Source organism: Cololabis saira, chromosome 3 (assembly GCF_033807715.1).
Source record: "Cololabis saira isolate AMF1-May2022 chromosome 3, fColSai1.1, whole genome shotgun sequence".
Lineage (NCBI taxonomy): Eukaryota > Metazoa > Chordata > Actinopteri > Beloniformes > Belonidae > Cololabis > Cololabis saira.
The window spans coordinates 51,553,242-51,575,724 of NC_084589.1; the positions used below are offsets into that span (position 1 = coordinate 51,553,242).

Here is a 22,483-nt window from a genome sequence, read left to right on the forward strand (position 1 = left end):
TCCTCTACAGACCACTAGGGTCCAGATCCAGACCTGCAGGTCCTCTACAGACCACTAGGGTCCAGATCCAGACCTGCAGGTCCTCTACAGACCACTAGGGTCCAGATCCAGACCTGCAGGTCCTTTACAGACCACTAGGGTCCAGATCCAGACCTTTATTTGTTGAGTGCTTTTAATGCAAAAAAAAAAAAAAAAAAAAAAAAAATATATATATATATATATATATATATATATATATATATATACATATAAATATAAAAGATCTATCTTATCGAGGGAGGAGATTCTTCCCCGTTTTGATAAAATCTACATTAATGGCGCCGGGATTTGGACTTTTAAGGCTCTAAATGTGTTAAAACAAAGTTGTGACCAGATCAGATCAGGAGTCTGACGTGTTGAAATGAAGGTCGAGCTGAACTCACTGGTGACGCCTAGTGGTCAAAGGAGGAACTACAACATCTCTGACTGGGTTTCTGGCTTCAGCCTGGAGGTACGGTTGACGGCTGTGCCAGGTCCTTGTTAGATGATGACTCTGACCTCTGACCTCTGACATCCAGTACTGGAGTTGAGGGGGATGAGGGGGGTGGCACCCCCCCCTGAAATAAAAACGGTCCAAATCATCCCCCCCTGAAATAAAAACGGTCCAAATCATCCCCCCTGTAAAACTGCCATCCCTCCTTTCCATCCCTTATGTCATTTCATCAATGAATGTGGTTTTACTGCTATTTCAACATTTAGAGTCATCACCAGAAAAATAACTTATTTGACAATTTTCACCTGTTTCAGGTAAATTTTCACTTGAAATAAGTAGAAAAATCTGCCAGTGGGACAAGATTTATCTTCTTATTACAAGCAAAAAAATCTTGTTCCACTGGCAGATTTTTCTACTTATTTCAACTGAAAATCTACTTGAAACAGGTGAAAATTGTTGTTTTTCCAGTGATGCGTCTTGTTTTAAGTGTAATGAGATTTCTTTTACTAAAATACTAAAATGAGACATTTTAACAAGAAATAAGACAAATATTCTTGTTAAGATTGTGAGTTTTTGCAGTGATCCATGTTACTTATCCTGTGAAGGACAGAGTCATATTGATAAGTTCAGAAAAGTGTTTTTTATTGTTGTGTTTTGATGTATTTGATGTAAGCCCAGTGGATATTTAAAGCTTACAGAAGGCTGCATTTAACTGCTGCTATGTCATTCCTGCAGTATTTCTGCAGCTGTTTTGGTCACTGCTATTATTTGTAATATATTATATTATTTGTAATCAGCACAAAATATCTGTCCCCATATGATCAAATCCACCATCCCCCCTGATATTTTTTTACAACTCGAGTACTGGTGACCCCTGAGCCCTGACCTCTCTGACCTCTGACCTCTGCCTGTCCTCCTGCAGAACCCGGACCTCAGGTCGACCGGCTGCAGATCCACGTCCCACCACGGCCTGATGCTCAACACCCTGCTGATGTCACTTCCTGCTCTGTGTTACCAAACAGTGGGTGTCTGAAAGAAGCTGGCCAACTCCGGGTTACCGTGGCAACGCCGCAGCCACACTCAGCTGGTGCTGTTTTGAACGTTTGTCGCTTCGGCTTCCTCGTGTTTCAGGTTTCATCAGAGTTTTGCTGAAAAGGGAAAACGATACGAAAACTCACGGAAGCAGGATTTCTGCAGCTCCAGTTCCCCGCTCTGCCGATGATTGTTTACGTGCAAAAAACAGTTTAATTCATGTACAAAATCTCAGGATTTTTTTTAACTTTGTCGGGTCAACAATAATAAAAATACGTCTGTTTATATGCAACAACGAGTTACTGGTTTTTATTATTATATCTTTTTTTTCACTTACAGAGTACACATTTTATTTTTAAATTGCTAAATGCAGCAACTGAAAAATGGATAGACATAAAATCACAGTACAAAAAAACTGATTTATTCAACAATATAATAAAAATTAGGGTCGACCGCAAACATGAGAAAGGTGTCAATAATCAAAAAACTTAACTGCGGGTATTTTTACACAAAATCAAGAGCCTTAAAACGAGCCTGAATGATGAGCTAAGAATCCGTTTTGAAGGTGTTCAGACGTTGCAGCATCATGTTTGGAGTCATATGTTTAAAAATGACAAAACTAATTACATGTACAGGCAATAATGCAATATACAATAAAATACATATTACTATTAATTATAGCTATAAAACCAGAAAAAAACTGCAAAAAAACTACAAAACTAGCAAGAAATGGATAATTCCCTGTCCTTTGTCTTGCATTTTATTAAATTTGATGCAGATTTTCAAGATTCAAGACATCCGTCCCCAAACTTTACCGTTGAAATCAGTAGTTGTACGGTACAGTAGTACCAGTAGTATCAGGCCATGCAGGAGAAAAGATATTTGAGAGGGGAAGATTATTTTCGAGAAACAAGTCGAAATGTCGAGAAAAAAGTTGAAATGTCGAGATTAATGTTGAAATACAATTTCAAGAATAAAGTGGAATTTTGTGTATAAAGTTGAAATTTCGAGAATAAAGTTGAAATTTCGAGAATAAAGTTGAAATTTCGAGAATAAAGTTGAAATACATTTTGACTTTTTTCTCGACATTTCAACTTTTTTCTCGACATTTTGACTTTTTTCTCAACATTTCGACTTTTTTCTCGAAATTGTACTTGGACATTTCGACATTATTCTTGACATTTCGACATTTCGACTTTTTTCTCGGCATTTCGACTTTTTTCTCGACGGTGCCATTTCCTGTGTCTACTCAAACTGCAAGTACGTACGAAACGTTTCCCACAGATTTCGCAGGGATGTGGCCTTTCCCCCGTGTGCATCTTCATATGCTCCGATAAACTAAACAGAACAGAAAAGTCCTTTCCACACGTCCCACATACGAACGGCCTCTCGCCCGTGTGGATCCTCATGTGGCGCGTCAGCGTCTCCTTGAACTTGAAACCCCTCCCACACTCCCGGCAGGTGAACGGAGTCTCGCCCGTGTGGGTCGTCATGTGGCTGGACAGGTGCGCCTTCATACTGAAGCTTTTCCCGCAGGTTTTGCAGGAGTGCGGTCTCTCTCCGGTGTGTCTGTACATGTGGCATCTTAACGCGTCCGACTGGTGGAATCGTTCCGGGCAGAGGTGGCAGGCGTACGGCTTCTCGCCCGAGTGGATCCTGCTGTGGTTGTCGAAGCTTTTCTTCCACTTGAAAGCTTTCCCGCACATGTCGCAGCGGTACGGTTTTTCATCCGAGTGGATCCTGCTGTGGCCCTTCAAGCCGGCTTTCAATCTGAATTCTTTCCCGCACATGTCGCAGCGGTACGGCGTCTCGCCCGAGTGGATTCGGCCGTGGAGCTTCAGGTGACACTTTTCTGCAAACGTTTTCCCGCAGATATCACATGCGTGCAGTTTCTGGTGGATCTTCATGTGCTGAAGGAGCCTGGTGTTGCTCGGGAGAACTTTTCCACACGTGTCACACGGATGCGGCGTCTCGTTTGTGTGAATTTTGTAGTGACTTATCAGGCTATACTTTGACGTAAATTGTCTCCCACAAAGGTCACATGCTAGTGGCGTTTTAGCTGCGTCGGCGTTGCAACGGGTCTGTAACGCTGGACTCTTTTTCTGCTGCTTTGTCTTTCTGGTTGGGTTTGAGTCCCTGTTCTGGCTCTGATTCTGGTTCTGTTCCTTCCCCGGAATGGGATCTGGATCCTCCTGGAGATGAAGCTGATATCTGAACTTGCAGACGAACGGTTTCCTTTGCTCCTCTTCTTTCTCTGGAGGTTCCGGGTCAGAACAGAGAGGAACATCCTCCTCTTTGAAGACGCGACGCTCCGCAACATCTAGACAAAATGAGACCAAACAAAGAAGCTGTTGCTGTGATAAAAATGTTTAAAAACATCCTTGATGGCAGTACAGAATATTACAGAAGAGTATCAGGTCCAGGCAGGAGAAAAATAAAAATAATATTTTAGAGGAGGAAGATTTTTTCTTCATTATGCACATAAAAAAGTCGAAAGTCAAAATTCCGTGAATAAAGTTGAAATGTCGAGAAAAAGTCGAAATGTCGAAAAAAAGTTGAAATGTTGAGAAAACAGTCGAAATGTCGAAAATAATGTTGAAGTAGAATTTCAAGAAAAAAGTCGAAATGTTGAGAAAAAATTCAAAATTTCATCAATAAAGTTGAAATGCCAAGAAAAAGTCGAAATGTATTTCAGCTTTATTCTCGAAATTTCGACTTTATTCTTGAAATTGTATTTCAACATCAATCTCGACATTTTGACTTTTTTCTCGAAGTGCACAATTAAAAAGAAAACTTCCTCCTCTAAAATATTTTTTCATGTCATGTGTTTTCACTCTGTTGCACATTTTTGTACATATACTGTTGTTTTTACAGTCTATTCTATACTATTCTATTTTATTTATACTTATTCTCTACTTTTTTCCTTTATTTTTACTTAATCTGTTTTTGAAGGAAACACCACTCCGTACTGCCTTTAATTTCGTTGTGCCCTGTATAATAACAATAAAAGTCTGAATCTGAATCTTTTCTCCTGCATGGCCCTTATACTCTTCCTCAAACACTTATTCTAAATCATTTATCCACAATCAATGCTTCACTATGTCATAAATGAATTTTGCTTGCTGACCTAACAGCAGCAAAACAGATAATTGCAGTAAGATGGAAACCACCACACGCTTAACATCTCCCATTGGTGTTTGACTTTTCTTGATATTATCTATCTGGAAATATCTACAACCCCAATCCATGATGCAAAACAACTAAATATTTTATTTTGGTTTATGGCAGCAGATAAAATTAAAGCCAAACTGTAAAGATGTATTTTAAATTGATATAGACTACCTTGTTGCAGCTATTCTTGTCCAGTTTTTGATATTACTATGTTATATTTTGAGCTTTTTGTTTGTTTGTTTTGTTTTTTTTATTGTTGTATTATCTTTTTTTTCTGTTTTCCTTATTATTAATTATTAATTATTTTCATCAAATGCTTAGGTCCGAGGGGTGAAGGTTTGGAAGGGGGTGAAAATATCATTGTGGATGCCACCATTTATAATTAAAAAAGAAATATAAATCAAAACATTTGATCACAAAAAAAAAATTAAATCTATTATTATCTACCGGTTGAGCCGCATTCTGCTGTTTATATGCAATTAAGTTCTGCAGGAGAGCAGACTGGGCCTGCAGGTCCCGTTGAGGATCACGGTATTTATAGAGCTGCCACTTTTCAGAAATAGAAATAAGGGATTTCAGCAGCGCAGGCGCCAAAAAAAAGGGACATCCCCAAAACTCTCGCTTTTAAACATCATGTTAAAAAAGTGAGCAACATTCTCAAATTCACACTTTTTAATTTCAGGCACCTCAGAAATCATATGACTACAGAAGCTGCAACAATGTTCATGTTTTCTCTCATAATATCTCATATTAATTACTGTCTACCCACCTGGGCCCATGGAAACTCCACTACTCTAAATCCGGTCATATCCCTATACAAACAAGATCCTTCCATCATTGCACAATTCTTCTGAGCTGGAACAATCTTGTAATTTTCAAAAACTGCTGCCTCATATACAAAATCCGTCACAGCTTACACTGCAAAAACTCAAAATCTTAACAAGAATATTTGTCTTATTTCCAGTTAAAATGTCTCAATTTTAGTAAAAAAAAAAAATCCTCTAGTTAGTGTTTAGTAAAGAATCTAGTTAGTGTTTAGTAAACCTGTAGTTAGTGTAACTTATTGGAATCAATTTATTAAAAATATTAACTGGAAGAAAGTGTGGACGCTCCTCATACATGTTTAATTAAAATTGTAAACCAGGTTAAGGAGGTTTCCTTCAAAATGATCCATAAGTTTTACCCGGCCAGTCAATATATGCAGAAATTAAAAAAAATTTTTACAAACTACAAATACTACAAATAATACAAACTGCTCATTTTGTGACCTTTATCCAGAAACTGTTTTACACATGTTTTGGTATTGTTCTTATACAAAAACATTTTAGGCAGAACTCGGTAGATTTATTATTGATCATCTCACCGAAGATTTTTCTTTGTTTTGGGAAAATGTTGTGTTTGGTTTCCTAATATGTCCCAGAGAAGAAGAAAAATGTTACTTTTTAATAAATCTATTTTTAATTTTGGCAAAAAATTTTATACATAAAAGTAAATTAATTAACAAAAAACCTTGTTTTGTTTTGTTTCAGAAGGAAATGGAAGTTTATTTTAAATCAAAAGGCTATTAAGACTAGTTAGTGTTTAGTAAAACCTCTAATTAGTGTTTAGTAAAGTCTATAGTTAGTGTTCAGTAAAGATTCTAGTTCAGGGGTCGGCAACCCAAAATATTGAAAGAGCCATATTGAACCAAAAATACAAAAAACAAATATGTCTGGAGCCGCAAAAAATGAAAAGTCTTGTATAAACCTTAGAATGAAGGCAACACGTGCTGCATGTTTATACATATAAATGGGGGAACATTTTTGTTTTTCATTATGCCCGTCAAGAAAAAAAGTTGAAATGTCGAGAAAAAAGTCGAAATGTCGAGATAAAAGTCAAAATGTTTTGATTAAAAAAGGAAAAAAGAAAAAAGAAAAAAAAGAAAAAAGGAAGAAAAAAAGAAAGACAAAAAGGAAAAAGAAAAAGAAAAAGAAAAAAAAGGAAAAAAAGGTCAAACATTTTTGAAAAGTTTGTGTTTAGTAAACCTCTAGTTAGTGTTTAGTAAATATCTAGTTTGTGTTCAGTAAACCTCTTCTTAGTTTTTCGTAAATATCTAGTTAGTGTTTAGTAAACCTCTTCTTAGTTTTTAGTAAATATCTAGTTAGTGTTTAGTAAATAATATAGTTAGAAATGTGAATATTTGCAGCCTCTAAAGTTTTTATATAATACACTTCTGTTCTCTGTTCCACCTGTAATCTGTTACCTGTACGCTGTGATCTTTATACTGTTTACTGTAATCCTTGTCAATAAAGATTTATTAAAAACCACCAGCTGGTTCCTAGTGGAGCGAGTTGAACCAGAACCAGCTCTGGAACCAGAACCAGAACCAGCACCAGCAGATTCAGCCTTTAATCCACACACACACGGAGTTACGAACCTGTTCTGAGTAACTTCACCACCAGATTCCCGCGGTGTTCCAGCGGACGGACCTTTTCTTCCTCCTTTAACTCCGTCTCATCAAACTCAGACATGTTTCTGCAGCTCCGCCGGGCGCGGTTCTGCCCCACCTGGCAACCCCCGGCCCGACGCTGCTCCGGGTTGCCAGGTGTGGCGGGAGAATCACGCTAAACTGCCCCGCGAAACCAGCTTCATTCCCGCTGCTGGAAACACAAACACGTACGATAAGATCCGTGGGTGTTAATATAACACTAGGGGTGTTAAACCATTTACAGTATTTGTTTAAATGTAATATTTTAACAATAAAGTACAGTTTCACCCCCCGTCTGCGGAAATGGTTTGACCCTCAATAGGGAAGTGAGAGCAACGGTGAGAGCCGGTCACGTGACTGAACTTCCTCTGATTCATAACAAGCTTCAAGGTTCAACGTTCAAAGTTCACTTTATTGTCATTCCAAAAGTGTTTTTTTTCTCTCAATTCTTGTATTTGTGTCAACGGTTCATTATAAAACAAACATGGCAAATATACATTCCATACAAGTCGAGTATTAGGGCCAAACTAAGACCAAAAAAAAATGGAAATTACGAGAATAAAGTCATAATATTTTGAGAATAAAGTCGTAATATTTTGAGAATAAAGTCGTAATATTATCAGAATAAAGTCGTATTATTACGAGAATAAAGTCGTAATATTATCAGAATAAAGTCGTATTATTACGAGAATAAAGTCGTAATATTTTGACAATAAAGTCGTAATATTACGAGAATAAAGTCGTAATATTACGAGAATAAAGTCGTAATATTTTGAGAATAAAGTCGTAATATTTTGAGAATAAAGTCGTAATATTTTGAGAATAAAGTCGTAATATTTTGAGAATAAAGTCGTAATATTATCAGAATAAAGTCGTAATATTACGAGAATAAAGTCGTAATATTACAAGAATAAAGTAATAATATTACGAGAATAAAGTCGTAAAATTACGAGAATAAAGTCATAATGTTCCGAGAATAAAGTCGTAATATTACGAGAATAAAGTCATAATATTACGAGAATAAAGTCGTAATATTTTGAGAATAAAGTCGTAATATTTTGAGAATAAAGTCGTAATATTTTGAGAATAAAGTCGTAATATTATCAGAATAAAGTCGTAATATTACGAGAATAAAGTCGTAATATAACAAGAATAAAGTAATAATGTTGCGAGAATAAAGTAATAATATTACGAGAATAAAGTCGTAATATTTTGAGAATAAAGTCGTAATATTACAAGAATAAAGTCATAATATTATGAGAATAAAGTCGTAAAATTACGAGAATAAAGTCGTAATATTACGAGAATAAAGTCGTAATATTACGAGAATAAAGTCATAATGTTGCGAGAATAAAGTCGTAATATTACGAGAATAAAGTCGTAATATTACGAGAATAAAGTCGTAATATTATGAGAATAAAGTCGTAATATTATGAGAATAAAGTCGTAATATTATGAGAGCTCTAACAGGAAGAATGTTTTAAAATGTTGAATATTGAGCATCTTGTGAAGCTATATTTATATATTTATAATATATATAATATTACGATTTTATTCTCGTAATTTTACGACTTTATTCTCGTAATTTTACGACTTTATTCTCGTAATTTTACGACTTTATTTTCGTAATATTTCGACTTTATTCTCGCAACATTATGACTTTATTCTCGTAATTTTATGACTTTATTCTCAAAATATTACGACTTTATTCTCGGAACATTATGACTTTATTCTCGTAATTTTACGACTTTATTCTCATATTATTATGACTTTATTTTCGCAATTTCCTTTTTTTTTCTTAGTTTGGCCCTAATACTCGTCGTAAATTGTAAACGAAACGAGGCTGATAAAGGGAACAGTAGATTGGACACTGTATGTAAACCTGAGAATAAAGTGTGTAGAGATTGAATGTCCCATGACAATTATACAGTAATATAATGTGAAAATAAGGTACAAACAATAATAAATAAATTAAATACATGACATTTAAGTAAAATAATACAACAAGGTCCATCATCATCGTCTTCTAAATCAGTGGGAAAATGTCTTAACGCTTCATACATTTTTTGTGCTTTTGCTTCAGTTATTAGTTTTAAAGATTTTAAATATAATCCAAATTCATTTAAAAAAACAACACATTTGGGGGATGACTTTAGATATTTATTTTTATGAATAAAAGATTTGGTTATACAGAGGATTACAGGACTGTCTCAGAAAATTTGATTATTGTGATAAAGTTCTTTATTTTCTGTAATGCAATTTAAAAAAAACAAAAATGTCATACATTCTGGATTCATTACAAATCAACTGAAATATTGCAAGCCTTTTATTATTTTAATATTGATGATTATGGCTTACAGTTTAAGATTAAGATTCCCAGAATATTCTAATTTTTGAGATAGGATATTTGAGTTTTCTTAAGCTGTAAGCCATGATCAGCAATATTAAAATAATAAAAGGCTTGCAATATTTCAGTTGATTTGTAATGAATCCAGAATGTAGGACATTTTTGTTTTTGTAATTGCATTACAGAAAATCACAATATTCTAATTTTCCGAGACAGTCCTGTACATTACAACAGTTAATCACTTTTGTTTTGTAAAAACATGCCAAATGTTATATTATATCTAGTAATAGAAGTTGGGAAGGATAAAATCCTTCGCTTTGTCCATTTGTGAATATCAAGCCAGAACATAAGTACCTCATGAGAGAAATAGATGGTCTATAGTCTCGACTCTTGTCATTCAAAAGTCCAAATACAAGCGGAACGAAATGTCGTTGCCACTGGCTCAAAGTAAGCAATAAAACAATTAAAACACTAAAAACTCTAAACACTAAAAGATAAGGACACCAGGATAAAAACTAAGGCCCCGTTTCCACGTATTAAAGGTATTGTGACATAATTTTTAACATGCTTTTAACACTATTAAAAGTCTTGGCCAACATCCCTTAAATGTGTCTAAAAGGGTGTAACAAGAAAAACTTCACTCTAGTACTCCATTCCTGGCTTTTTTTATGACGGTGTTTTTTGCCTGTGAAAAACGCTTCCTTTTCCCTCTTTCCTGTCAATCATTTTTTTGGGTGTAATTGATGTCAAGACACCCAACTAAACACAAAAAATCAAGAAAAATGTGTTTTTCATGTCACAATCCCTTTAAAAACGCTGGTGTTTTCATGCGTTTTGTCCGTTCGTTTACATGAAAACGAAGCTCAAAGTCTCCAAAAACCATCATTTCTGAAAACTCCGGCCAAAGTGGAGATTTTTAAAACCTCCGTCTCCACGTTTGCTTGTAAACGGAGAGAAACGGACATTTAGGCTTCAGAACGTCACATTATGAGACAGAAACGTCACCAGCGTCATGAGTGACACCTGTGGTTACAATTAGCTTGTAACCGTCAATATTTTCTTGTATTTTACCTGTTTTATATTCTAAAGTCACACTTAAAAGTAACTCCACTTCTCTGTCACTCCAAACCAAAGACTCTGGTTCATCTTGGAAGTAACTGGAAGTTACTCGTGTCGTTTGTTGATGTTTTTTTCCAGGATTCTGATTGGCTAGCATGACTTTATCTTCTCGTTACACTGCCCCCTGTAGGTTTGGCTGCTCATAGAACCTTAACAGATATTTATGCAGGTTCCTGGAAATGATGGGACTTTTCTAAACGTAGAGGGGGAAATATATTTTGTAAAAACCCGGCTACGTGGAAACGTGGCCTTTGAGAAAAAAGTAGAAATTTTGAGAAAAGAGTCGAATTTTTGAGATAAAAGTCGAATTTTTGAGAAAAGAGTCAAATTTTTGAGAAAAAGAGTCAAATTGTTGAGAAAAAAGTCAAAATTTTGAGAAAAAAGTCAAAATTTTGAGAAAAAAGTCGAGAAAAAAGTCAAAATTTTGAGAAAAAAGTTGATAAAAAAGTCAAAATGTTGAGAACTCCACTTCTCTGTCACTCCAAACCAAAGACTCTCGTTCATCTTGGAAGTAACTGGAAGTTACTCGTGTCATTTGTTGATGTTTTTTTTCCAGGTTTCTGATTGGCTAGCATGACTTTATCTTCTCGTTACACTGCCCCCTGTAGGTTTGGCTGCTCATAGCACCTTAACAGATATTTATGCAGGTTCCTGGAAATTTTTAAAACGTAGAGGGGGAAATATCTGTTTTTGTAAATACCCGGCTACGTGGAAACGTGGCCTAAAACGCTGCGTGCAGAACTGTAACTGTAGGCAGTCGTTGTCGAGGGTAGACGGGGAACGGGTTCTGTTTATTTAAAAGTCTTATGGAGTCAGTGTCCTGGAGCCTGAATGTTCTGCAGCCGTCGCTCAGAAACTTCTGCCTGAGACCGGAGGGGGAACTTTCCTGGTCAGGATGGCTGGGATCCACCAGGCAGGGGCGGATCTGGACCTTTAACCTCGGGGGGGCCAGGGGGGGCCAGGGCTGTTTCAGGCTCCACAGACTATGGCAATGAATTAGTTTCTCCAACAATCGCAATCAGAGTCTCTAAGATTTTTTTTTATTGTGCTTTGAGAAAAAAGTGGAAATCGAGATTAATGTTGAAAATACAATTTCAAGAATAAAGTTGAAATTTCGTGTATACAGGTATAGTCGAAAATTCGTGAATAAAGTCGGAATTTCGAGAATAAAGTTGAAATACTTTTCAACTTTTTTCTCGGCATTTCCACTTTTTTCTTGAAGTGCGTAATGAAAAAAAAATCTTCCTCCTCTAAAATATTATTTTTATGTTTCTCCTGCCTGGCCCTAAGGAAGGGTGAAAAAGGTATAAAATTAGGAAATAATTACAGCAACAATGGTGAAGATAAGATTCACACAGGAAACAAAAACAAACAAAAAAAACAGATTTTTTTTTATAGATTTAAAGTAGTTGGTAAAAAAAAAAGTAAAAATATAGTAAAGGAGGTTTCCACTCCACTTACAAGTGTGAATGTGATATTTAACCAAAATAATCACCAAGTTGATAATGTTTGAATATTTAGGATCCAAGTTATCCATATAATAAATAACATCATTGTAAGTAAAAACAGGAATTTCATCAGTTTTTTAAGATAACCAATTATGAAGGACTTTGTAGAAGAGAAATTGAAAAAAAGATGTTCAATGGTCTCGGCTTCCAATTTAAACCATCTGTGTAGATCTGTGGTTATTTATTTTATTTTTTCAAACTGGGAAAAAATAAATCTTTTTAAATCTTTTTAAATAGTCATCACAAGTCTAGATAAATGGATCCAAGAATTAGCTTTGTGAAAAAACAATAAATAACTAAATACAACCTAACAATCTTAATTATTTTCCCTTCTGAGATTGATAGTAGTAAGATTCATTTTATTTGAAGGTTAGTTTTTATTATTCGAGTGTCTTTTCTATTTGTTTTATTTCATTTTTTAAAAGAACTAGAACTTTTTCAAGCGACTCACATCATGATGGGTTTCTGAAACTGTTGCTGTTGTTTTTAAAGTACTTTATAGATAAACTTGAACTTGAATATTATCAGTAATAACAGAATTTTAACCCCAGCATCGTCTTCTTTTCTTTATCATCTCATTTGGCAGCGCTTGACTTCCTGTCCGGCTGCTTCGGTTCTTCGCTGCCATCGCTTGCAGGTTCGGTTCCCACGTTTAGGGAACATGGTTCCACACTCAGCTCTGAGGCTCCTCCCACAAACCTGCTGCCAAGCAACGCGGCTACAACAAAGAAATAACCCAGCAAACATACGTTTCCTCACCTTCGGTGCTGAGTTTGGTCCTCATTAAAGTTCTGTACAGAAGACGGATATATCTGGTACACATGAACACCAGAAGATGGAGTGATAGACGGATCCACCGCAGGAACAGGAGGAGGTCCGTCTACGGTGGGATCAGCAGCCCTGGGGCCTCATGTACAAAGACTTGCGTGGATTTCCTACTGAAACATGGCGTACGCTTAAATCCAGAAAACGTCCTACGCACAAAAAAATCCAGATGTATGAAACGTAGACATGAATCCAAGCACATTTCCTTTGTACATCCCAATCAACGTGGAACGATCATTAATTATAATCAGGTGTGTTAAAGCAGTGAAACATCTAAACATGCAGGACACCGGTCCTTCTGGGATTCACTTTGACACCTGTGACATATTTTTTTATTTTTTTTAATATTCTTTATTTCATTCAAAAAAATAAAATAATTCAATACAAATACAAATGTTCTTAACTCGTGAATGAAAAGCAAGCAGAAAGAAGAAGAATCTTATCTGATCTGCCCCTTTTTCCAAGAAATAACTTCACAAATAACATAAATGAATCATATAATCTGTACATTAATGGAATGAAAATGCTTCCTGTTAACGTACAACTATTCATCCAGTGATGGTGCTTTTATATTAATGTGTGTGCAGTCGATAGCTCCCATTACATTAGGAAAACCGGCTAAATATTCTTTCTCTTCTTACTGCGCCATTTGTGATATCTTCTAACACTGCCAAAGCTGCCATTGTTGTTAACGGTATTTCTGCACCACTTTGCTTTTATATCCACTCTGTAATTGCAGACAGGTGAATGTGTTAATTGTTCATCAGTGTGTCTCTGATGTGCACATCACTCTGAGGGCTTATTGTTTTCACATTATTAACAGTTTCCCAGCATCACCACTAAGTGTCGCCACCGGACCAATAGCTGTGGAAACGTGCGTACGCCAGCCATGAAGTTGGCGTCGGGCACCGCACATTTCCACGCTCATTTCACTCTTGATTCATCTGAACGTTTGCGTGGAAAAGGGCGTACGCCATGTTTTTGTGCGTACGCACCCTTTGTACATGAGGCCCCAGGTCCTGAAGGTCTACGGGGTCATTTTTAATGCAGTTCCTTTCCTATTTTTCATGAACAAAAACTCACTAAAGTAAAGTGAATTTGGGGGGGGCAACGAAGAGCTCTGCAACATGGAAATTAATGGGAGCTGATGAAGAATTCAAATCAGTTCAGCTTTATTTATATACCACCAAATCACAACAGATGTCATCTAAATGCACTTTAAGAATACAATTATAATTATTACAAATAAGGTGAATTTATAAATAGCCCATAATAATTATAACCTGGTTGATTAATCTCTTTTCTCACCTTTTCTCACCGCTCGGCTGCAGTTCAGCTGTTCCACCACTAGATGTCGCGCTGGAGCATCAGTTTTTAATTCTGTCAAACGTGACGAGGCCTTTTTTAAATAATAAAATTAAAACTTCTATAAAAGGAGTGACTTCAGCTTCTTTGTCACAAGTTTGAGTTTCAGAAAGAAGCAGCAAAATAAAATAAAATAAAGTAAACTAAAATAAAGGTCTGTTGAACTAAACTTCTCTTTTGGAGAGTTTTGTCCTCAGTTACAGTCGGTACTTTTTACTTTTTAACTCGTATTTTCTTTATGTGGACGTGTGAACTTCTGTGGAGGTTGAAAAGTCTCCATGTGGCCGTTTATATTTATATATTTTATATTTCATCACCACCGCTGGGATGATTAGTTGTGTCTGTTACTAGAAGTTCGGAGTCGTAAAGTCGCTGCTGGCGGAGTTTGAGAATTTTGATCCAACGGGGAAATAAAAAATATTTCCTAATTTGTTATTTATTCTAAAATGCCATTTATGTACGGAAGAGTATCAGGGCCAGGCTGGAGAAAAATAAAAATAATACTTTAGAGGAGGAAGATTTTTTTTTCATTATGTACTTCGAGAAAAAAGTCGAAGATTAATGTTGAAGTACAATTTCGAAAAAAAAGTTAAAATTTCGTGAATAAAGTTGAAATGTTGAGAAAAAGGCGAAAGTTCGACTTTATTCTTGAAATTGTATTTCAACATTAATCTTGACATTTCGACTTTTTTCTCGACATTGACTTTTTTCTCGAAGTGCACAAAAAAAAAAAAAAATCTTCCCCTCTCAAATATTTTTTCTCCTGCCTGGCCCTGATGCTCTTCCGTACGACTACGTCAAGTATTAGGGCCAAACAAAGACAAAAAAAAAGGAAATTACGAGAATAAAGTCATAATATAATGAGAATAAAGTCGTAATATTGTGAGAATAAAGTCGTAACATTACTAGAATAAAGTCGTTAGAGAACTAACAGGAAGAGCATCTTCTCCCTGTGTTAAAATGAGGAATATCGAGCATCTCTTGAAGTTCTATTTATATAATGATATATTTAATATTACAACTTTATTCTCGTAATTTTACGACTTTATTCTGATATTATTATGACTTTATTCTCGAAATTTCAATTTTTTTTGTCTTTGTTTGGCCCTAATACTCCGTCGTACTTCCGTCATTTATGTCTTTAGAAATAGGAGAAATAAAAATGAAGGGAGAAAACTAGAAACAGAAATGTCTGTTTTGATCCATCACAGTTTTGATCCATTGAGTCCATCACATTTCCCACAATGCAGTGCGGCAGCCCCTGTTTTCCAGGGCGGTGGTGGATGCTGCCGGACGGTCCCAGTAGCGCCGTGTTGTCGGAGATCTGTTCTGCTCTGAGCCTGACTGGGCGTCCACCCCTGGACTAGATGTTTTACTGTATATTGGAATGTTTCATGTATGTTTTTTTATTGCTCTAAGATAATGATTTACATGTACGGTCAAGTTTAATGTAGGTTTGTCGCGTTACTTCGTTTTTCTTCATGTCTTGTTTTTAACTGTATGTTTTAAATGTATTGTTTTTTAATGTGGACCTCAGTAAGACTAGCTTAGGGCTCGGCAACCTGTGGCTCTTTAGCGCCGCCCTGGTGGCTCCTGGAGCTTTTTCAACAATGTTTGACATTTTTTTTTCTTCTTTTTTTCCTTTTTATTATTATATATATATATATATATATATATATATATATATATATATATATATATATATATATATATATATATATATATATATTTATTATATTATATAAGGTAAAAGATATGTTGAACCAGCGTGCTTTGTATATTTTGTATTGCACTATGTTTATTCCCTACATTACATACTGTTTAGAAATATGGGGGAGTGCATATTTTACCCATACTAAACCGATCTTTATTCTTCAAAAAAGAGCGGTAAGGATTATCACAAAATCAAATTATAGAGAACCATCAAATGAATTATTTATTAAATTAAGGGCATTTAAATTCTTGGATTTAGTGGAATATAAAATAGCATTGATAATGTACAAAGTGTTCAACAGATTGTTACCTAGTAAAATTGTAAGCATGTTTAAAATAAGGATAAGTAGATATGAGCTTCGAGGGAATCGTATGATTGAAAAACCAAAGTCTAGGACTAAAATTAAAGATCAATGTATTACTTTAAGGGGAGTAAATATATGGAATGCACTTGATGATAAATTGAAGATGTGCCAGTCGATTCATGCATTCAAACGTTTGTTTAAGTTTAATGTGTTTGAAAAATATGAGAGATCCAGTAGATGAAACTATTACGGAATTATGTTTTGGGATTGTGTAAACAATATGATTTATTTTTTTATATTATGTTTTGTATGTTTGATCTGAATAAGTTGATCATGTGAGAAGGGTAGGCGTAAATAAGCAATAGCTTCAGCCTATTCCTTTTCGGTTAGGTCTCGTTTGTTTTTTATGTGAACTAATGCTTTCAGTTGGTGTCTGCATTAAGAATGACCTGACCGAAATAAATATATTTTCATTCATTCATTCATTCATTCATTTTTCTTTTTGACTTTTTTCTCGACATTGACTTTTTTCTCGAAGTGCATAATGAAAAAAAAATCTTCTACATGCAGCATGTGTTTCTTCATTCTAAGGCTGATACAAGACTTTTAATTTTTTGCAGCTCCACACATATTTGGTTCAGGTTCATGGTTGGGTTCAGTGGTGAAGTGAAGTGAGGTGAAGCTCTCCTCTTGAGAAAAAACATAGAAATGGAGAAATATAGTTTTTCTATCGTTCTAAGCCATGAATGGAGGCATAGAATCATAGAATTTTCAAATTGGGTTAATTCACCATTCAAATTGCAGATTGCTTTTGTAATACTGTATTCTACCCGGATCGTATAGAAATGTGATTCTTGCCATTGAGATGTGTAAGGTTGGATTTGATTTTTATACAAGCGTGAAATATGTCAATCATTTTTCTTTATTTTGTTTGTTGTAAAATCACTACTGATGATTGACAGCGTCATCAGGTTGGGGTTTCATCCAAAACCCACATGCAGATGATCTGAAGTTTGTGCTTAACGTTTAGTGGGTTTTTGTCTATGTGTAGTTTACCCATTGGAATTTATCCCACAATTTTGTTAAGACCTCTATAGAAAGAGGAGTAAACAGAAAGAAGGCTAAAATAAATAAATAAATAAATAAATAAATAAATAAATAGGTGAAATGGTGAAAGCTGCTGATAGTCTTGCAGATCCATTTTGGGATACAGACCAGTTTTCAAATTGGCTGGGTAGGTTTGGATTTAAAATTAAATAATCAAATTGTTGTGTCTTCATAGAAGAACATGCATTTGCATTACAGCATGCAAACAGAAGATTAAGAATCTCCTGAAGACTATATGATTCATCTGGAGATGATTTTCTGACAATTTTCTGGCATTCCTTTTGAACTTGCTACAATAGAGCTCAACAACAGTTGAGAAGGCATTATTTGATAGGATGCTTCCTTCGGTCCGACGTTTTGTGACTGTGAATTATTGTATATATATAAGTTCACTGAAGAATACTGTTTACGTTGCAGGAAAGTTGCTGCACGGACAGTTTTGTGTGGTGTTACTTTAATAAAACCATAACTTGGGTTGAAATAAGAAATTCTGTAGTCTAATCTAAGGTGGGAGACAGAATTTAACAGGTTTTACCCCCATGTAATCTAAGGTGATGGAGGGGGGGGATCTCTGGGGGACATAAAGATATCCGACCCTAGAGAATCATTAGGTCAAACCTCCGACCTGCCAGGATGCAGAGGTCAAAAAGTGGGAGGGCCACTTATCTGGGGAGGAGTCGGGACTCAGGCAGTCCTGACCCCCCTCTATCCCCTGTTGACATGCGAAACAATGCTCTTGCAAAGAGAGACAGACATTTGGCTAAATGAAGGTGCTACTGTAACTTCAGAAGGCCTTTGTGTGGTGCGAAGCAAACTAGTGCTTCCAAGGAATCTGTTCCCCCTGGTGGCTAAGTTGAGCCATAGGGAGTTTCTATGGCTCATACAGGAGTGAGTAAGGGTATGTACATATGATACATCATGAGGATTAAATACTAAATACCCTTTTAAAAATGTTTTTGTAGGAGCTTTCCGACATGTTACAGATACAACATGTAAGGCAATATGAGGCCTAAAAGTATTCAGTGTCCCGAAAGGACCTATCCATTTTGAAGTTGTTCATATGGATTTCATACTTGGAGTGAACTAATGGCCTGTTAAGTTAAGGCTCAGGAAAACCATGGCCTGAATGCCGGCCATTAGTCGAAATGTACATGACAATGTTCAAAGTTCTTGTGAGCTGCTGTTTCTTCCTCTCCCTCTCCTAAGCAGGAACTGCTGAAATGGGCGACCAGATCCTGAGTCGAGTGGTGAAAAGTCATCACTCCTTCAGGACGGGCCCTTTTGCTGTCCAAATCAGGACACCGACAGCACCGACAGCAGTAAAGGCTGCTGAACGATCTACTGCGTTCACCAGTTGCAGTGAAAGCTAGCGGGGAAATGTTCCAGGCCTTGAGTAGGCGGGAAGTCGGACGGTATCTAAACCTTTGTCCGCTGAAGAACTCACCTGATGCCTATCTCACCAGCCACGGGCCTGAAGATGACTAGCCCAAACTGACTGACTACAACGAGCTGCAAAGAGAGAGAGATGGAATGATCTTTTTCACTACTGAGTCATGCTGACATAATGACTGAAATTATGATTCCGACTATTACTGTCCTTGTACTGTTCTGTGTTTTCATTACCTGTATGTTTACGATGACACTGGAGTGTTTTATTTTGGTTACTGTTGAAGTTTCAAAATGACAAAGAGGAGGGAAATGTGAGGTTAATCAACCTTTTTGAATTAATTTGTCTTTATGAAACTACCAGAATCAGAATAGAGTCAAGTCAGAGAGCTGACTGTGTTTTAGACATGATGATCACATGTTACCAGTTACAACAGCCACTCCCTAAACTACTCAGGGGTTTGGGCTGGTCCACAACTGTCTCATGGTTAGTTGGACAATTCTGTTGGAAAACCCTCAACAGAAAGGATGTCTGTTTGCTCTGCATAACATAGATTAGTTGCTCTTCAACTGGAATGTCCTGTTTGTCTGTTTGTTTCCTCCCGTTGTCCATGCACTGTCTACCATTGGTTGTCTTAACATAGCCGACGCCAGTTTTTCAATAAATACCTGATGCAAAAAGGGAGCCGGCAAGCATTTCGTCGAGAGCCACCGAGAGCCATGTTGCTCTGCAAGCTCCGACTTTGCTTCCCTTTTGCGCAGAAGGCCTGAAAAATCATTTCTAACAGTCTCTGTGTCTTTCCTAAGTTATTCATTTATGTATGTTGATTTAGGGATCCAACAGTCACGTTGAGCTGCCGTTAAAAACACCAGGACACCGGGATCGTCGTGATCACTTTATTAATCAGTTTAAGGCCACTCTGGAGTGCAGGAATCACAAAGAGCAGAAAACCCCCACAATCCCCCAGTTCAAATCCCACCACCGACCCGCCTGGAGGAGGCGGTCCCACCGGGTCCACCGGGCCCACCGACCGGGCCGTGGAACCTCCACCCGGCTGCACCCTGATAGCTGCTAGCACGCGGCCGCGCGGGCGCCACGTGCCGCTAAGGCCGAAGAGGTTTTAGATTCACCTCAGAAAAATATCCGTCTCTAGAAAAACAAGCTGGGGGTCCGTTTGGCCCGGCTGCTGGACCAGAACCAGAACCAGAACCGAGCCGCCGATATGAAGGAGGTTAAAGGTCGACGTCTCTCGGGGTCCGGGTCCCTCGCAGCTCGTCGTCTTTGGTTTCCGGTTTTCTCGCTGCATAGAGGAACGTTCTGAACAATCAGCCGTCGGAGAGGACGAGGGGACGAGGGGGCGGGGGGGCGGGCGGTACCGGTACCAGCGCCACCGGGGGGGCCGGGCTCAGACCGGGATCAGAACCGGGCTCGGACCCGCGTGATTGATTACTGATCAGCGGTGGAACCGAGGCGGCGCTGCCCCGGTGGAGCCAGACACGTGAGAAACGGGTCGTAGAAACCCGATGAGACAAAACAGAACCAGTCAGAACCGATCAGAACCGGTCAGAACTGGTCAGAACTGGTCAGAACCGGTCAGAACTGGTCAGAACTGGTTGGTTCCAATCAGAACCAGTGATACCCGGGTTGGAACTCATCAGAACTGGTCAGATCTGGTTGGAGCCATTTTTTTTTGTGTGGTTCTGCCAGAAGTTCTGACGGGGTTAAAGTGCAGCAGCACCTGAAGGACGTTTCCAGCATCGGTGCACGTTTGTGTGTTTGTTTGTTTGTGTGTTTGTTTGTTTGTGTGTCTGTTTCTTTACTCGGAGCGACGAGACGCAGCAGTTTAAAAACCTGCCGACACATTTCTAAACAAAACCTCGTTTCACTCAAACAAAGAAGAGGCTCTGGGAGGACCAGGGCCGTCCGTCGCCCTGGAAACCTGGGAGGGGGCGTGGCTTTAAGGGGGCGTGGCGCTGCCGCCCCTCTGAGCAGCGTCCAGCAGGAAGTGAGGGACACAAGAGAGAAAGAGAAGAAGAAGAAGATCTAAGGCCTCGAGGTTTAAGCGGCGACCACGGCGCCGTAAATATACAAACTCATAGAGTCCAACTTTCTGTGGAGGAATAATCGGAATAACCGGAGTTCAGTTCTGCAGCCTCCTGGAACCACGGAGGAAGCAGCGGCGGCGGCCGCTACCCCGCCGTGGAGCGCTTTTCCGGTGCAGAGCGATTCTCCGGTGCGGAGCGATTCTCCTTGGCTCCGGTGGCGGGCCGGTCCAGGGGCTTGTCCGGGAGCCGGTCCGCGGGCTTCTCCGCGGGCTTGTCCGGGAGCCGGTCCGCGGGCTTCTCCGCGGGCTTCTCCGCGGTCTTGTTCGCGGTCTTGTCCGGGAGCTTCTCCGCCGCCCCGCGGGTCGACGCCCGGGCGAGCGGCTGCAGGCCGGCCTCCGTGCCGATGTTGACGGTGATGTTGGTGTAGAGCGGCAGGTATTCCCGCGACACCGTCTCGTACTCCACCGTGTTCATGCCGTCCGTCTTCCACGTCTGCCGCGTCTTCGCCAGCATGTTGAATCTGGGGGGCGGAGCAAAGGTTACATCATCACCACGGGGGGCGGAGCAAAGGTTACATCACCGCCCGGGGGGCGGCTCGGGCGGCGAGCGGGTCGGAACCGCCCACGTACCTCTTTGGGTTGACGTCGTTGCCCTTGTCCAGCTTGTGCTTGATCATCTTGTAGCGGCCGACCTTCAGCGACGGGCGGCTGATGTACATCCCGGCCAGAGACACCCTGAGGACGACATGGAGACGTTAGCGGGGACATTACTAGAGGCGTCACCGGAGACGCTACCGGAGACGTTACCGGAGATGTTGCCGGAAATGTTACCATTAGACGTTACCGGAGACGTTAATTACCGGAGACGTTACTAGAGATATTACCGGGGACGTTACCGGGGACGTTAGTTACCGGGGACATTACTAGAGACGTAACTAGTTACCGGAAGCGTTGCCGTTAGACGTTGCCGGAGATGTTGCCGTTAGACGTTACCAGAGATGTTACTAGAGACGTTACTGGAGGCGTTGCCGGAGACGTTGCCGGGGATGTTGCCGGAGCTGTTACTAGAGACGTTTCCGGAGACGTCACTAGAGACATGTTGTGCCGCGCCCATGTGCTCATGTGAACTCTGAACTTATAAATGATTATGAATTCATGATTGGATGCACATTTCCAGGCGCTTGGCCAGTAAAGCCAGACTTTGGCCCTTCTTCCTGAAGCCAGAGTTTTATGACCCCTGCTGCATGGCTCCAGATCGAAGGAGGACAGCGAAAAGTCCCCGGAGCCAGGACCAAGGTTTATGACACCTAGAGGGGGTCAGAGACAGTGGAACCCCATAAAACCAGCGGGGTTCCTGCCAGTCCAAAGACCAGAGAACAGACTCCCTGAGGTTTGTGACACCTAGGGGGGGTCGGACACAGTGGAGCCCACAAGCCAGGCCTCTGCACGGCCGAAAAAGGGGGGTACTGCCCCGTTGGCCAGTCCCGCCCCAAAGCCTTTAAATACCAGGAACCCCCAAAAGACGCCTCTCTCTTCTCTCTTCATCAGCCAAGCTGGTCGGTTCGTCCAGCTTGGCCTCGTGCCAAGAGCCCCTCAGGATCACACCTTCTTCCCCCCCTCG

The 22,483-nt window shown here is 38.9% G+C and overlaps 2 protein-coding genes across 5 annotated transcripts in view; both read right to left on the reverse strand.

The window, feature by feature from the left end:
• Positions 1–1,797: 1,797 nt before the first annotated feature.
• LOC133440496 (oocyte zinc finger protein XlCOF6.1-like) lies at positions 1,798–7,278 on the reverse strand. Its single transcript, XM_061717768.1, has 2 exons — positions 7,092–7,278; positions 1,798–3,824 (listed from the first exon to the last, which is right to left on the reverse strand). The coding sequence occupies exons 1-2, from the start codon at positions 7,183–7,185 to the stop codon at positions 2,674–2,676; spliced, it is 1,245 nt and encodes a 414-aa protein (XP_061573752.1). The 5' UTR covers positions 7,186–7,278; the 3' UTR covers positions 1,798–2,673.
• Positions 7,279–20,874: 13,596 nt separating this feature from the next.
• Positions 20,875–22,483, reverse strand: part of si:dkey-199f5.8 (beta-1,4-galactosyltransferase 3) — a 57,910-nt gene continuing 56,301 nt past the window's right edge. For all 4 annotated transcript variants that reach the window (XM_061717765.1, XM_061717764.1, XM_061717767.1 and 1 more), the window contains exons 7-8: positions 21,493–21,597; positions 20,875–21,383 (exon numbers count right to left, since the gene is read on the reverse strand). In XM_061717765.1, the coding sequence (XP_061573749.1) occupies positions 21,008–21,383; positions 21,493–21,597 (481 nt within the window). In that variant the 3' untranslated portion in view covers positions 20,875–21,007. The remainder of the gene's footprint in view (positions 21,384–21,492; positions 21,598–22,483) is intronic.